This window comes from Mustela putorius, unplaced genomic scaffold (genome assembly GCF_011764305.1).
Source record: "Mustela putorius furo isolate JIRA1106 unplaced genomic scaffold, ASM1176430v1.1 tig00000145_pilon_pilon_pilon, whole genome shotgun sequence".
Taxonomy (NCBI): Eukaryota; Metazoa; Chordata; class Mammalia; order Carnivora; family Mustelidae; genus Mustela; species Mustela putorius.
In genome coordinates this window covers 22,918,441-22,932,747 of record NW_025421294.1, presented here as the reverse complement: position 1 = coordinate 22,932,747, position 14,307 = coordinate 22,918,441, and the positions used below count along the sequence as shown (strand labels likewise).

The 14,307-nt window shown below is 49.6% G+C and overlaps 2 protein-coding genes across 7 annotated transcripts in view; both read left to right on the top strand.

The window, feature by feature from the left end:
• Window positions 1–6,238, top strand: part of KDM3B (lysine demethylase 3B) — a 69,709-nt gene extending 63,471 nt beyond the window's left edge. For both annotated transcript variants that reach the window (XM_045075452.1, XM_004744872.2), the window contains 4 exons: window positions 890–1,029; window positions 1,528–1,704; window positions 2,385–2,519; window positions 4,806–6,238. In XM_045075452.1, coding sequence (XP_044931387.1) covers window positions 890–1,029; window positions 1,528–1,704; window positions 2,385–2,519; window positions 4,806–4,886 — 533 coding nt within the window. In that variant the 3' untranslated portion in view covers window positions 4,887–6,238. The remainder of the gene's footprint in view (window positions 1–889; window positions 1,030–1,527; window positions 1,705–2,384; window positions 2,520–4,805) is intronic.
• A 104-nt stretch (window positions 6,239–6,342) lies between these two features.
• On the top strand, window positions 6,343–14,075 carry REEP2 (receptor accessory protein 2). 5 transcript variants are annotated; one of them, XM_004744866.3, is made up of 8 exons: window positions 6,343–8,235; window positions 10,100–10,172; window positions 10,464–10,540; window positions 11,642–11,762; window positions 11,996–12,109; window positions 12,431–12,572; window positions 12,668–12,798; window positions 12,873–14,075. In XM_004744866.3, the coding sequence occupies exons 1-8, from the start codon at window positions 8,204–8,206 to the stop codon at window positions 12,939–12,941; spliced, it is 759 nt and encodes a 252-aa protein (XP_004744923.1). In that variant the 5' UTR covers window positions 6,343–8,203; the 3' UTR covers window positions 12,942–14,075. The 5 variants fall into 5 exon arrangements, with proteins under 5 accessions (XP_004744923.1, XP_004744922.1, XP_004744921.1 ...); XM_004744865.3 differs by having other exon boundaries at window positions 12,665–12,798; XM_004744864.3 differs by having other exon boundaries at window positions 12,425–12,572.
• The last annotated feature ends 232 nt before the right edge of the window (window positions 14,076–14,307 follow it).

The following is a 14,307-nucleotide window of genomic DNA, read 5'->3' as shown; positions in this document are numbered from 1 at the left end:
AGGCACCCAGTGGATGTTGCTAGATGAAAGGAGGTTCTAGGAGAAAGGAGTGGTATTTGTGTATCTTTAACCGGTCGTCTTTATGGGAATGCTCCCCTTTCCACTAAGTGTATAGCATCAGAAAGATGAAGGAAGGAGGAAGGATCACCTGGCTCACTTGGTCCATCAGCCAGATCACCTGTGAGGTGACAGATGATAAGGCCAGCTCACTGGCACAGAATCGAAGCATCACAGTGATATTTTGCTGCATTTGCACTCCCTCCATCTCAGTGTAAACTTAATATGTGTTAATTATGGACATTTTAGAAAACAGAAAGTTTTAAAGAAAAATAAGTTAACTCAGAGTCTAATGGTTCAGGGATTATCATTGTCATCATTATGGTACATTTGCTGCCACAATTTTGCTTTTAATGCTACACACCTGCAGATCTTTCCACGATATTGTCCTTTAAGGTATTAAAGTAGACAAGCATTAGAAGCCGACCCTCTTAACTTGTCAGAGATGCTTTACATTTCATGGCTTTAAATCCATAGAACCCTTGAGTTTGAAGAGGTCTTGAGGAAGTGTATGGAGTCTGTCTACTTACAGTGGGAAATGACCTGCAATTTGAACATAAGATGTGGCTACACAGTTTGAGCAGGAAATAATTTTAAAAGAAACCTCTACGCTCCAAAATGCTGAGTTTCTCTTCAGTAAAAAAGATTTAGGGTTTTTCTTCCTGTGTATAGGAAGGTTAGACAAATTTGAGTTTTGATTCTTTGATTCTACTTTATATTACACCAGAGAGATTGAGAATTGTAGAGATTAAACTTCTTTGAGTTGGATATTTCACTTGACTCAGGTACTGAAATAGCTGGTTACACTGAAAAGTAATTTTGCTGTTTTCAGAGGTACTCAAGACCATTGATGAGGGGGATGCTGATGAGGTGACAAAGCAGAGAATTCATGATGGAAAGGAGAAGCCTGGTGCTTTGTGGCATATCTATGCAGCCAAGGATGCAGAAAAGATCCGGGAATTGCTCCGAAAGGTATGCCCCTGGGTTGGCTCCCAGCTCCAAGATTAAGGTTCTGGGATGCTGCTGACATAGCCTGCTTTGGGTTTCTCCTGTGCAGTCTCTTGGCTTTAAAGACCTGTACGTTTTGTCGGAATTCCCTGAAGGTGTGGTGCCTGGGTGGCTCAGTTGGTTAAGCCTTTGGCTCAAGTCATGATCCTGGAGTTCCAGGATCGAGTCCCGCATCAGGCTTAACAGCTCTCTGGGGAGTCTGTTTCTCCCTCTGACCTTCTCCCCTCTCTCTCACTTTCTCTCTCTCTCTCTCTCTCAAATAAATAAATAAACTCTTTTAAAAAAAATCCTCTTTAACAAAAAAAAATTCCCTGATGGTGTGAATCCACACCTGGAGGATGCTGAAGAGAACAAAACAGAAGATTTGGCCCACTAGGGACATTGCCTCTATAAGCAGCATTTATGCTGTTAGTAATATTTATGTATTGATTTTTCCATCTGTGGGTTTGGTTATGGCTTCAGGTTGGAGAGGAGCAAGGCCAAGAGAATCCCCCTGATCACGACCCAATTCATGACCAAAGTTGGTACCTGGACCAGACCCTCCGTAAGCGACTCTATGAAGAGTATGGTGTGCAAGGCTGGGCCATTGTTCAGTTCCTGGGAGATGCTGTCTTCATACCTGCTGGAGCCCCACACCAGGTGGGTTCCACTTGGTTCCATGGGCTTCTGTATTTCTGATTTTCTTAGTAATCTAGCAAGAGGTATAAGTGGCTGGATTGGACTGGCTGTTCTTTTTATTTTTTATTTTTTTTTTCATTATGTTCAGTTAGCCACCATATATATAGTACATCATCAGTTTTGATATATAGAGTTCAGCAATTCATTAGTTGCGTATAACATCCAGTGCTCATCACAATACGTGCCCTCCTTAATACCCGTCATCTCACTATCCCATCCTCCTACCCCTCCCCACTGAAGGACTGGCTGTTCTTAAACTGCTGCTTAATTTTTGCTTTTTAGTTTCCTTCTGTGTAATTTTAAATGCACATTTAAAAAAAATTTTAAAGAAGGGAGACCATTTTTTAAAAAGTGAAAGTTGCAGCTCACCTCCCTGTGCCATACCCCTATTCGGTCCCTTCGTCCTGCGTTCTCCAGAGGTAGCCGGTGGTTAACAGTTCAGTGTGTATTTCTCCAGATCCTTTTCTGTACAATTACCAACATTTTCATGTAAAAATTTATACTCGCAATTTTTCTGCACTTGTTTTTATGAAAATGGAATATTGGAAGCATTTCTCAAGTTTGGGGATTTTTGTTTGTTTTTTAAACCATATCATAGATGTTTTCTAGGTGTTGCTGACTGTGGCTCTTTCCCCTTCCAGGTACACAATCTATACAGTTGCATAAAAGTAGCAGAAGACTTTGTATCTCCAGAACATGTAAAGCACTGTTTCCGCCTGACACAGGAATTCAGGCATCTCTCTAACACTCATACAAACCATGAGGATAAACTGCAGGTAAATAACCCCTCCATCACCCCTCCCTCCTCCTCCCACCTCGTTCTGTCTCCTCATCTCCTACTTGGCTACATATGAAAAACACACATTCTACATCAGTCCTCGTCACATTTCGCTTTTAGAGAATACTCATCTTTTAACATAATCATTTCTGCCATCACCTTCTCTTTCTCTCCCACCGGGAGATAGAGTATTTAGTGCTGATAACTGACTGGATTTGACTTTTCCAGTCAGGTGGCAAAAGCAGTGTGGCATTGTGTTACAAGCATGTTTCCAAGAAGGGCACCTCCCCAGAGCTGCTTCTCACAGTACGTTTTGGTGCAGATTCAATTCCCTGAAGCCCCGCTAGGACTGCAGTTCATGTCCCTGAGAATTACTGGGTGCTGCAGTGGCATTTAAAGAAAAGAATAAGGAAGCAAGATTCCCCGGGGCAGATGTGCAGTCTTTCTGCCACCGGCCAGTAGATTCAGTCACCTTCAACCCTGATCTGATCTTTTTTGCTATTCCTTTTTTTAAATTTTTAGAATATTTCAGCCATAAAAGTTGTTAGACAAAGTCCGTTCACATGGATAGAGGAGGTAACACTGATCCTATAGATAAAATGCATATGTATTTCAGACATCACTGCCATCAGGTCTACTTGGGATGTGTCACTTCCAGCACTCCCAGTCCTCTGTCACTGCTTAATTTTTTTCTGTAGTATTTTTCACTTAACTTTGTGCATTTTATCTATTTGTTTCTATCCCTACTAGAATGTAAGCTATTTAAGCTCCATGAAGGCAGGGATTTTACTGTTTTGTTCACTGCTTTTCCCTAGCACAATATCTGATACTTACTAGGTACACAGTAAATATTTGTTGAATTAGTACAAAAATTTAATAAAGAATAGCAAAAGGGGGCTGTGTGCCCATCATTCAGGTTAAGAATTAAAGCATCGTATACATACAGACAAACAATATTAATACACAGAACAACTGCATTATTGAAGGTTCCGTGTACCTTCCCCATCCTGTCTCCTTACTTTCCCTCTCCAGAAATCATCATTATCTTGGTTTAAAACTCTTTTCAGCTTGTTACTTAGTGACTGTTCTTCCTGCTTGATGTGTAGATTGTGTTCCTCTTAGACAATTAGAAAATACGTACAAGCACAAAGGGAAAAAATTTTCCAATAATCTGACCTGCCCACTGTTGTTTTAGTGCATTCCTGTTAGTTCTAGGACCTTAGGCAAGGTTCTTGACCTCCAGACCTTGGTTTCCTCAGTTTCTCATGGGTAAAAATGGGGATATAGTAGAATTGACCTCGTAAGATGTGGGAAGGATGAAATGAAAGTCCATGTAAAAAGCTTACCCGTAGGGACGCCTGGGTGGCTCAGCTGGTTAAGCGGCTGCCTCCAGCTCAGGTCATGATCCCAGCGTCCTGGGATCGAGTCCCGCATCGGGCTCCTTGCTCAGCTGGGAGCCTGCTTCTCCCTCTGCCTCTGCCTCCCACTCTGTCTGCTTGTGCTCACTCTCACTCCTGTCTCTGACAAATAAATAAATAAAATCTTTAAAAAAAAAAAAAAAAAAAAAAAAAAAGCTTACCCGTAGGTGCCTGGGTGGCTCAGTGGGTTAAGCCTCTACCTTTGGCTCAGGTCATGATCTTATGGTCCTGGGATCGAGTCCCACACCAGGCTTTCTGCTCAGCTTGGAGGCTGCTTTCCCCTCTCTCTTTCTCTGCCTGCCTCTCTGCCTACTTGTGATCTCTCTCTGTCAAATAAATAAATAAAATCTTAAAAAGAAAGAAAAAAAAAAGGCTTATCGGTAGTGCCCAGCACTTAACTAAGCACTTAGATGAAAGTGATTATATAGTCTTTCAGTTGGATTCATCATTCTTTTCTGATTATAGACCTTTTAGCCTCTGTGATTTGTGAATCCCCTTTGGAATTGATTTGGGAAGTATGCGGTGCTCGCTGACAGGTTTCCTCATTAATTAGTCTTTATAGGCTGTGTAAAACATATGCTTTTGTGGGGCTCCAGGTTGGCTCAGTCAGTTCAGTGTCTGCCTTCAGCTTAGGTCATGATCCCAGGGGCCTGAGATCGAGCTCCTTGCTCACGAGGGACTCTGCTTCTCCCTCTCCCTCTGCCTGCTGCTTCCCCAGCTTGTGCTCTTGAGAGCGTATGCACGCTCTCTCTTCATCAAATAAATAAATAAAATATTTTAAAAAAAAAACACACACACAACATACATTTTTGTTTGAGAATATAATATGGGGCCACCATGAACTGACTGCTGATTGCTCTCTCCAGGTGAAGAACATCATTTATCACGCAGTGAAAGATGCTGTTGGCACCCTCAAGGCTCATGAATCCAAATTGGCAAGGTCTTAGGCACGGAGAAACTCCAGACTCCCCTGTGAAGCAGGTCTTTCACTCACAACACATACAGGGAACGGCGGGGCTTCTCTGCTGGAGCAGAGGCCCTTCACTTGGAGCCAGTGTGGTCAGTATTAACAAACTCTCCAGCCACTCTTTTCTACGCTGCCTCAACACTGAAGGTTGACACAGGAAAGTCGCACTGTTCACACACACAGTTTCAGACTCCAAGCCAAGGGTGCTGCATCCCCATCCTGTGGTCTTTTGGGACTCTGAATTGCCTGAACGTTGCTGGGCTTTCCTGCACATTCTCGTGACTTGAGATCCATGGAAACTGGGAATGTGGGCACACCTTTCTTTTCTTTTTTCTCTCGTGCCTAGTGAAGTGGGAATCTGTTTGGAGGTAGGGGGAATCCCATAACTGGTACAAGTAGGGGCTAACTGCTTAAACATGCCTGGTGGAAGCCTGACAGTGTCTTTGCACGTGACCTCTGATACAGCCCATCCCAGGAGACGGGGTGAAGCCATTCCCCATAATCTCTCCCATGAACACTGGAGTCTTACAGGACCCAGGGAGAACCCACTGCTTTTCCCAGGAGGCTCCAGGATTAGGAAATGTGTGTATTTAGTGAAAAATAGGTTTGTAGTGAAATAGTTACTATTTCATGAAAGTAGATATTTTTAGAATTTTTGAAATACCACAGTTGTTTTCCTGGATTATGAGGAAAGGCACATTACATTTAGTCTTCCTTTCGATAAAAATCTTTGAAAAAATATGATTTTTAGAAATCAACTGCCCATTATAGCACAAAATCAGCCAAAGCAGAATTTAAAAGAATTGGCTTTTTAGGATTCTTTTAGTTTTCTTCCCCTCCCATCTCAGTCGTATCTTGTGGGAACAGCCAATTGAGAAAGAACTTTGTCGTGTCTGAGCTGTAGTGTGTTTTACAAATATGCACACTCATGACACAGGAACCATTTTCACCTATTACCAGCGTTCCCTTGGGACTCCTCTTACACTTCCAAATGCTAAGGAAAGTTTGATTTCCTACATGAGGCTTTTGGTTTTTGGGTTTTTTGTCCAGAAATATTTTAAGCAAAACTTTCCAACTCCGTGGAGTTTTATTAAGAATTTATTTGAAAATTATGGAATTCATTGGCCCATAGATACATTGGAAAATGTATCTATCTTCTTTCCAGCTGTACTGTAGTGCCCTGCAGGCTTGTTTATATGTTCACAGTTACTTTTTTTTTTTTTTAATAAAAGTCATTTACTGTAGAATACTTTTAATTTCACTTTCTGTATTTTAATTTGTTGAAGGGCTGATTGGGATTTCCATGTTCTTATTAAAAATCTAACAAATCTGTTTGGAGTGGACTAAATTCTTCCTGTGCCAGCCATTCTAAAAAGTGAAGGCAGGTTGAATGTGGGTTGAAAATGGAGGATGGTTCACTTTCATATCTTCATTACATTGCTGCTTCCGATTACCCTTTGCTTCCTGAATTTGAGCCTTTTTGAGAGCGGAAAGTGCCAGGTCATTGTGGTCTGTGGGCTTGGGGTGGGGAGGGTGAAGGGAAAAGGTCACTTGAGTTAGAAGGTGGGAGAAAAGCTGGGTTTTCCACAGTTTATGCTGTGTGTGAATGGAATGGGAAAGGTGAGGTCTTGATCTTCCTGCAGCAGTCAGGAGTGAGGGGGATGGAGGATGGCATGAGTAAGGTTTTGGGCAATTAGTAACAGGGTTCCTTAAAGCAGGTGGCCTGGCTGCCCACATAGGAAACTTGTGGCCGTGGATCCACCTCAGAGTTGATGGGAAAAGACCCAAATGGGTTTTGTTTTGTTTTTTAATCGAGCAGTAACTAAAATGGCTTGAGGAGTGAGGACAGACTACATTCCCATTAGAAAAGGCCTTTTGAAAAGGAAGTTGTAAAGAATAGCAAGAGGGGTCATCAGAGGCTGCTTCTCCAGACCCTGTTGGAAAACATCTTCCAAAGTGTTTGAGCCTGGAAATACAATTATCAGGGTGGAAATAGACCATTGTGTGGTTCAAGGATACTGAGTTTGAATAGGACCATAACTGAAATACAGAACTCTGAGCATGTCCTTTCAGCCTGGGTGGGCATGGGTCAAAGCTGTGATCACCAGAAGACTTACACCTCCACTTAAAGAATGCAGAAGCTTTGAAATGGGACAGGAAAGGAAAGCTTTGGGGAGAAAAGGGGGTTGCAGAGGTTGGAGCTTTGTTGCTTTGGTAAAAATCAGGAGGCGGGCTAGCCTACATTCTGGATATAAATGTCTTCAGAATTAGGGCATACACTGCTGCCAGCGTTTGCTGATGGGGGTGGAACTGGAGCTCCTGGATCCATCTCCAACCTAGACATCAGGCCTCCAGCCCTTCTGTTTAAAGAGGGTCTGTCCTGGGGTATTCCCCTTGAGAGCATGGGCTCATTACCCTGCAAAGTGGAGCAAATGACAACCTAAAAAAAGCAGATGGGGGGGTTCCTTCTCCAACTGGGGTGATTGGTGATGGCCAAGAAGGGGTAAGGTGGACAGGTGCAGCCATCCTTGACTTCAGGAGTTGCTGGGCGGGTATCTTTACAGGTCCTGTAATTGGGGAGGACAGTTTGCTGGTCAGCAGTTGGGAGAAGTGGCCTGACTAAAGTAGATTTTATGGGTTACATCTTGGCAGCATGACTTAGTGGTTTTGTGACCTTGGCAAATTACTGAACTTCCCTAAGCATTCCATTTCCTTATCTTCAAAATGAGGATAATTCTAACCTCTGTCATGTGGAATGATAGTGAGGATTCCGTGAAATAATGCGGGTAAAGCTCTTACCTCAGGGCCTGGCCGTTAGTAAGCACTGAATAAGTCATTCCTCAGGGGATGTTGAAGCCTTTTCAGCCTGGTGTGGTCAAGGCAGGAGGGCTAGGATTTGGGGATTAGGATGTCAGGATGGAACCTGAAGGCCTGTGAGGACCTCAAACCAGGGCTTGGAATCCAAGAAAGAGAAACAAGCGATTAGAGGAAGGCAGGGTGCTGAGGGTCAAAGGCGCATGCCCGGTGGTAGCAGGTGCAGGGGGGCGCGCCGCCACCGCCACCACCGCCGGGGCCTCCCCTTTAAGAGCCGCCACCGCCCACGGCCCGCCGCTGCGGCAGGGACCTCCCCTTTAACCGCGGCTGCTCGGCGCTCCGCGGCCCCCGCGGCGGCTGCTGCTGCTGCGGCTGCTGCTGCTACTGCGGCTCCTGCTGTCGCGGCCGACGCCGCCCGACCTCCGGCACCTGCATCCTCGGCCCCGGCGGGTTCCGCCGGCCCTCGCCCCGCCCGGCCCCGCCATGGTGTCCTGGATCATCTCCCGCCTGGTGGTGTGAGTGCGGTGGTGGCGGGGCGCGGCCGGCTGGGAGGGGGAGGGGGAATAGGGTTGGGGGGTGAGGGGTGTGTTGAAGCCCTGGATGGACCGCTCCGTGGCTTCATACAACAGTCACCTAAGGCACATCGTCCCTATTTGGGGTCCCCGGAGACAAGACATGGGGTGTAGGACCTAGGACCGGAGCGGGGCATATTAGAGGAGCCATAGCACGCCCGGCTTCTCATCCCTTTTAATTTTCTTGCTCCTTTGCCCTCTCTCATCCCAGGGCTGGGCAGCATGGCCTGATTTATGAGGGGAGGTGGCATGTCCCCTCCCCCACCTAGCAGATGTCCGCTGGAGGGGCAACTCTGACCTGGGCCCTCATCTCCCTGTGGGGAGAGAGCTAATGGCAGAGTGGAAAGCAAAGCAGGGCCTCTTCATTCCATAGCTTGGGGCCATAGCTAACAGCCTTGGCCTCTACCCTCTTCTACTATCAGGACACTGGAGATGAGGGCACTTGCACTAGAGTCCCCCCAGGGAGGACGTCTGGGTATTGGGAAGCAGAGATCCCCGGAGCACAAAGTGTGGGAGGGAACCGGGAGAGGATATGTGTGTTCAGCCTGGATTTGTGAAAGGCACAGAGGAGACTGCGTTAGGTGGCCTTCATTCCAGGCCAGCCACAGTGTGGAGCTACCGTTCCTGGCTCCTTCCCCCGGGCCCCAGGAGGGAAGGCTGCTCCCACACTCCACACTTTGTCCTTGAGGAGTCCGCCCCCACCCCATCTCCACAGGTCAGTTCAGAAGCGTCCTGTTCTATGAGGCAGGTTCCTGTGAGAACAGGCACTACCCACACATTGTCAAGCAACTGGGCCTGGGAGGGGCTCTGCCTGGGCCTCAGCTAACCCCTGTCCCGGCTCAGGACCCTGTCCCTCAGCCTCCACTGTGGGGGACTGACAGCCCAGGGTTCCCTCCCTCTTGCCTTCTTCCCGTTCAGTTCTGTTAGATGCTTGTGTTCTGGCTCCCTCTAGACCTACCAGGATCTCCCTTCTTCCTCCCTCATCCCACCACAGAGGGAATCTTGGAGCCTTGTGCCTCCCTGTGGCCTTCAGAGTGGCTGCTTCTCTTACCTGGATGAGCTCCCTGAGGGCATCATTCCTCTTATTCCCTCACCTGTGCCCTTTATGTGGTCTCCAGTGGGGTCACTACCTGGTTGTACTCCAACCAGAGTCTCCAGCCCAGCGTTCCCACTCCCTTGAGCTTGGTTCCAAGGCTGCTTACATGAGGTAATAAACCTTTTTGCCCCTCTAGGGCCTCCTGCCCCTGTGCCCTCTGCTCCCCAGGTCCCCAGGGCCACAGTGGTGCCTCCGACTGCCACATAGAGGCCCTGTTAGGCGGTATCACATTCCCTTACAGACCTGGCCTTTCCCAGCCTGGCTCTGAGACAGGGAAGTAGAGGTTAAGGGCAGATGGGTATGAGTGAGCACCATATCTGGAGAAGGAAGACATCTATGGTGGTGACCAGACCCCCCACACACACACTCTCCATGATATGTTTATGCATAACCAGCGATTATGGCTAAAGAGACCACACTGGACCTTCTGGCCTCTGGGTCTTTCTTCACCTAAAGGGTTGGAGAAAACCTGAACAATAAAGGGGAAAAGGCATCACCCTAACCATCCAGAGGCCTCTACGCTTGTGTATTACCCAAGGCTGAACTACTTTGACCATAACCACTGATCTGAATTCATCAGTCCAGCCGATGTGGCACTCTGGAGTTCTGTCCTTCTCCCCTTACCTACCCAGGGACTGACTGATGCAGAGCTGGGAGGGAGAGGCCACTGCTCTTGGCCGAGGGGACCAGTAACCCTGCCTGCCTCCCTAGGCTCATCTTTGGCACCTTGTACCCAGCCTATTCTTCCTACAAGGCCGTGAAGACAAAAAACGTGAAGGAATATGTGAGTTTGCGACACTTCATCTCCCATTCCACCCACCACATGGCGAGATAGGGGAGGACCATGGGTCACGTTACAGACTGGGTGACTTTGTACCAATGCCTCAGCACTAAGGAGACCCTGCTTCCAGAAGGTTCCTTTGTGTTCCTTTCCCCCAGGCCTGGTGGGATCCACAGGCAAAGTTGAGATCCTGAGTGTCCCTTCCCCACCACACCTCCAGCATAGTTGGCATCAGACACGGGCTCCTGGGTGTTCCCTTGAGACCCCAGCTGACACTATCCTCTGTGCCTTCAGGTGAAATGGATGATGTACTGGATCGTCTTTGCCTTCTTCACCACAGCTGAGACGCTCACGGATATTGTGCTTTCCTGGTGAGGTCCAGCATCCCCACCCCTGCACCCCAAGGTCAGGGTTTAGACTCTCTACCCCACCAGCCAACCAAAGATTGAGAGCCGGGGTGGAGCCCCCCACAGTCCCATGTGGTCCTGAATACCCACCCTCCCTGACATAGGTCTGGCTTGATCAGTAGAATAAGAGAAAGAGCCCCCACCTTTCTTTCTGGTGGCAGCCAAAGCACCCCTATAGAATGCAGATTATAGTTTTGTAGGTCTCAGTTTCACTGTTGGTAAAATAGGATTCAGTCTTGTAAAGTTCATGCTAGTATTTCAAAGCACTACTAGACTATGTTACGAGCACTTGGAGGACAGAGAATGTCTTAATTGCCTGTATGTATATTCACAGCAGGAGCTCAAAAAATGTTTATCGGGTGAGTATATGCCTCTTGGAAGAGAGGACTAACAGCACAGAATATTGTAAGACAAAGAGAAGAGAGTTTTATGGAGAGGTAGAGGAAAAAAGATGACTGCCTTTGTAGATTGTAAGGACCAGTGGCCCTTGAGAAAAACAGTTTTAGCAGAAGTTGAGTGGGGTCAGATTAGGAAAGAATAATGGGTTAGAAATTGAGGACAGTGAGCATGTATGCTTCTCGACACAAACAAAGGAAAAAGCTTTGTGAGAGTGTAGGAGATGTGAAGGAGTCTGTGGCCTAAGGAAAAGGAGCCAGGGAATGGACAACAATCCTTAAAAGCAAGAGGCATGTCATGACAGCAAGGGACGGGAGTCTTCCTCATGAGGGGGGAGGTCAGGAAGACAAGGGGGTGAGGACCCAGGAGCAGACCCCGGACAGAGGAGTAGGAGTCTTTTGTCAGAGTAAGATGCCTAGTGCAGAGAGCCAGCCACTGCTGGGGGTTGCGGGGGTGGTTAATTCTTGCTGGGGGCACTTCTCACCAACCCACTTGGAGTCTCAGCTGAGCCTCCCATTCTCCTGGAGATGAGAAATGCCCAGTCACCCGAGCCACCTGGGGACCCCAGTGCACTAAGGGGTGGGGGGCTAGCCAAGGTCTTGCAGGGGATCAGCTCACCCCCTGAGTCCCTATCCCAGGCTCTACCACTTGCCTCTCTCCCACCAACAGGTTCCCCTTCTACTTTGAGCTCAAGATCGCCTTTGTGATATGGCTGCTGTCCCCTTACACCAAGGGCTCCAGTGTGCTCTACCGCAAGTTCGTGCACCCGACACTGTCCAACAAGGAGAAGGTTTGCCCCCACTCTCAGCTGACTTCCTCGCCTGCCCCAGGCCGAGGCAGCCTAGTGCCTGTAGCTGTGTACATTTGTGGCTCTCCCTGTGGGTGCCCAGAACCTGAAGTGATCTGCCAGGGCCCTGGCCTCCTGGAGCAGGCTGTGTGCCTTTGTCCAGGTGTGAACAAAGGCAGGGCAGGGCCTGGCCAGTGGGGCCCACCCCTCACCTCCCTTCCCCTCCAACCCCTCAGGAGATCGACGAGTACATCACCCAGGCCCGAGACAAGAGCTATGAGACCATGATGAGGGTGGGCAAGAGGGGCCTGAACCTGGCTGCCAATGCCGCGGTCACAGCCGCTGCCAAGGTGAGATGGGGGCAGGCCCAGGCTCCCAGGACTCTACCTTGCCTGTTTCATGCCCCTAGCCAAGCCCCTTTTTGTTTACTCTGTCCTTGGGGCTCTGCCAGCCCCGGGCTGTGTGATTTCCACTCCCTGGGCCAGATTCCTCATCTGTCCAAAGGGACGGTGTGTGGCAACGCCACCCTGTCCGTGCTGCTGTAGGACAGGGTGAGGACATTGTGGGGAAAGCACTGAGCTCGGGGGCTGCTCGTGCTCCATGGTGACCTCTCTCTCCACCCCGCCCCTTCCTCCGGTTCTCCCGGTGCGTGGTGGTGACCCTAGGGCCAGGGGGTGCTATCAGAGAAGCTCCGGAGCTTCAGCATGCAGGACCTGACCCTGATTCGGGATGATGATGCGCTGCCCCTGCAGGGGCCTGACAGCCGGCTCCGATCCAGCCCCGGCAGCCTCCTGGACACCATCGAGGACTTAGGTACAGGCAGGGCTCCAGGCTGGGAGGGCCAGAGGGCATGGAGGCCAGGCGAGAGAGCCGCCAGACCTCTGCTTTCCTTTGCTCCCCCAAAGCAGGAGATGACCCTGCACTGAGTTTAAGGTCTAGCACGAACCAGGCAGATCCCCGAACAGAGACCTCTGAAGATGATATGGGAGACAAGGCCCCTAAGCGGGTCAAACCTGTCAAAAAAGTGCCCAAAGCTGAGGTGAGAGCTTGCGGACATGGGGAGAGGATGTGAGCCTCGGCTGAGCCCTCTGACATCCTCTCTCCCTCCTACAGCCACTGGCTTCCAAGACACTGAAGACCCGGCCCAAGAAGAAGACCTCTGGCGGGGGTGACTTGGCTTGAGGTCCTGACGCCCCACAGGCTGCAGAGCCCCTGCTCCACACTGTGCCAGTAGCCCATGTGTCTCAGGCCCCAGGTTCCCTCCGATGGCTGCCTGCCCAGTGACCACTCCTCTGGAGGGGCTTGGAAAAGAGGAGGGAGGCCCTGCTGTGGGGGTGGAGGGTAGCGGCTGGAGGAGTTCCTGAGGACTGAGCCACCCAAGGAGGTGGGGGCTCCATAGAGCCAAATTGCTATTCTCCCTGCTCCAGTCCTGTCCCCACCCACCCAGTGCCTTGCTGAAGACCATGGCCATTCCCTTTTCTGAGGTCCTAACATGCCCCCACTGCTCTCTCTGGGGTGGGGGTGGGGGGTACTCACAGCCCAGAATGACCAGAGATGGGCCCGAGGGTACCTGGGAGACCAGGAAGGAGTGGAGAAAGCTTCAGAGAACCTGGGCAAGAGCTCAGGCCTTAATGTGTGTTTGAAGGACCAGGATGGCCAGGCCAGAGCTACAGTTGAGGGTAATGGGTAGGGCTGTGTGCTATATGTCTCCATTAAAAAGAAGTGGGGTTCTGGGGGTATGCGTGTGAGAGTGTGTGTGTGTGTGTGTGTGTGTGTGTGTGTGTGTATTTCTGGGTCTAGGGCTGGGTTGGGGGGGTTGGGTAAAGGACTTTCCTGCCAGCAGCTACCCCCCCACACCTCAAGCCCCTCCCTGCTGTCGGCCTTCTTTCCTACTCTCAGACCACCCTGAGAGGATGGGATTCTGAGGGCCTCTTACCTCCTCCTCCGCCCTTGATAGCCTTTCGCCTCTTCCCCTTCCTGCCCTGCCCCTGTGCTGGGCTCCTCTGCCTCAGGGCCCACTGTAGAGGCCCCTGCTGAGCCAGCTCCTTTCCTCATCACCTGGGGGCTCATCTTCCTTTCCCCCAGAGCCCTCTTCCTGTGCCAAGCAAACTGGGCCCCACGTGAGCAGACTCTTAGGAGCCCAGCCTTTGCCCCCACACTCTACCCCCGCTTCTGCCATGGCTTCGGTCAGGGCCAGGAGAAGTGTGTGAAGAAAAAAAAAATTTAGGAGCCAAAAGGCTTCCAATTCTGTGGAAAGAGGGTGCCCATTGGACCTTTGGCCCTGGATGAGCCAATAAACCGAATTCTGGCACCTCATGCGTTTCAGCCTCTGTGCTTTGTTCTCACCTGTCCCATCCACGGGTGAGAAGGACCTCAAGTGAAAAGCAGAGCCCAGCTGTGGGGGGGGACGGGGGAAGAGGTCGGACTGTGGACCCCAGGAGTTCCATTCTCCAAGATACGAGATGGGCTTCAGCTGGTTCCATCTGGGGAGATGGTTTGGAGGCTCAAGGTACAGCCAGGGGAGGGTTGCCTTGGTGGTTCAGTCAGT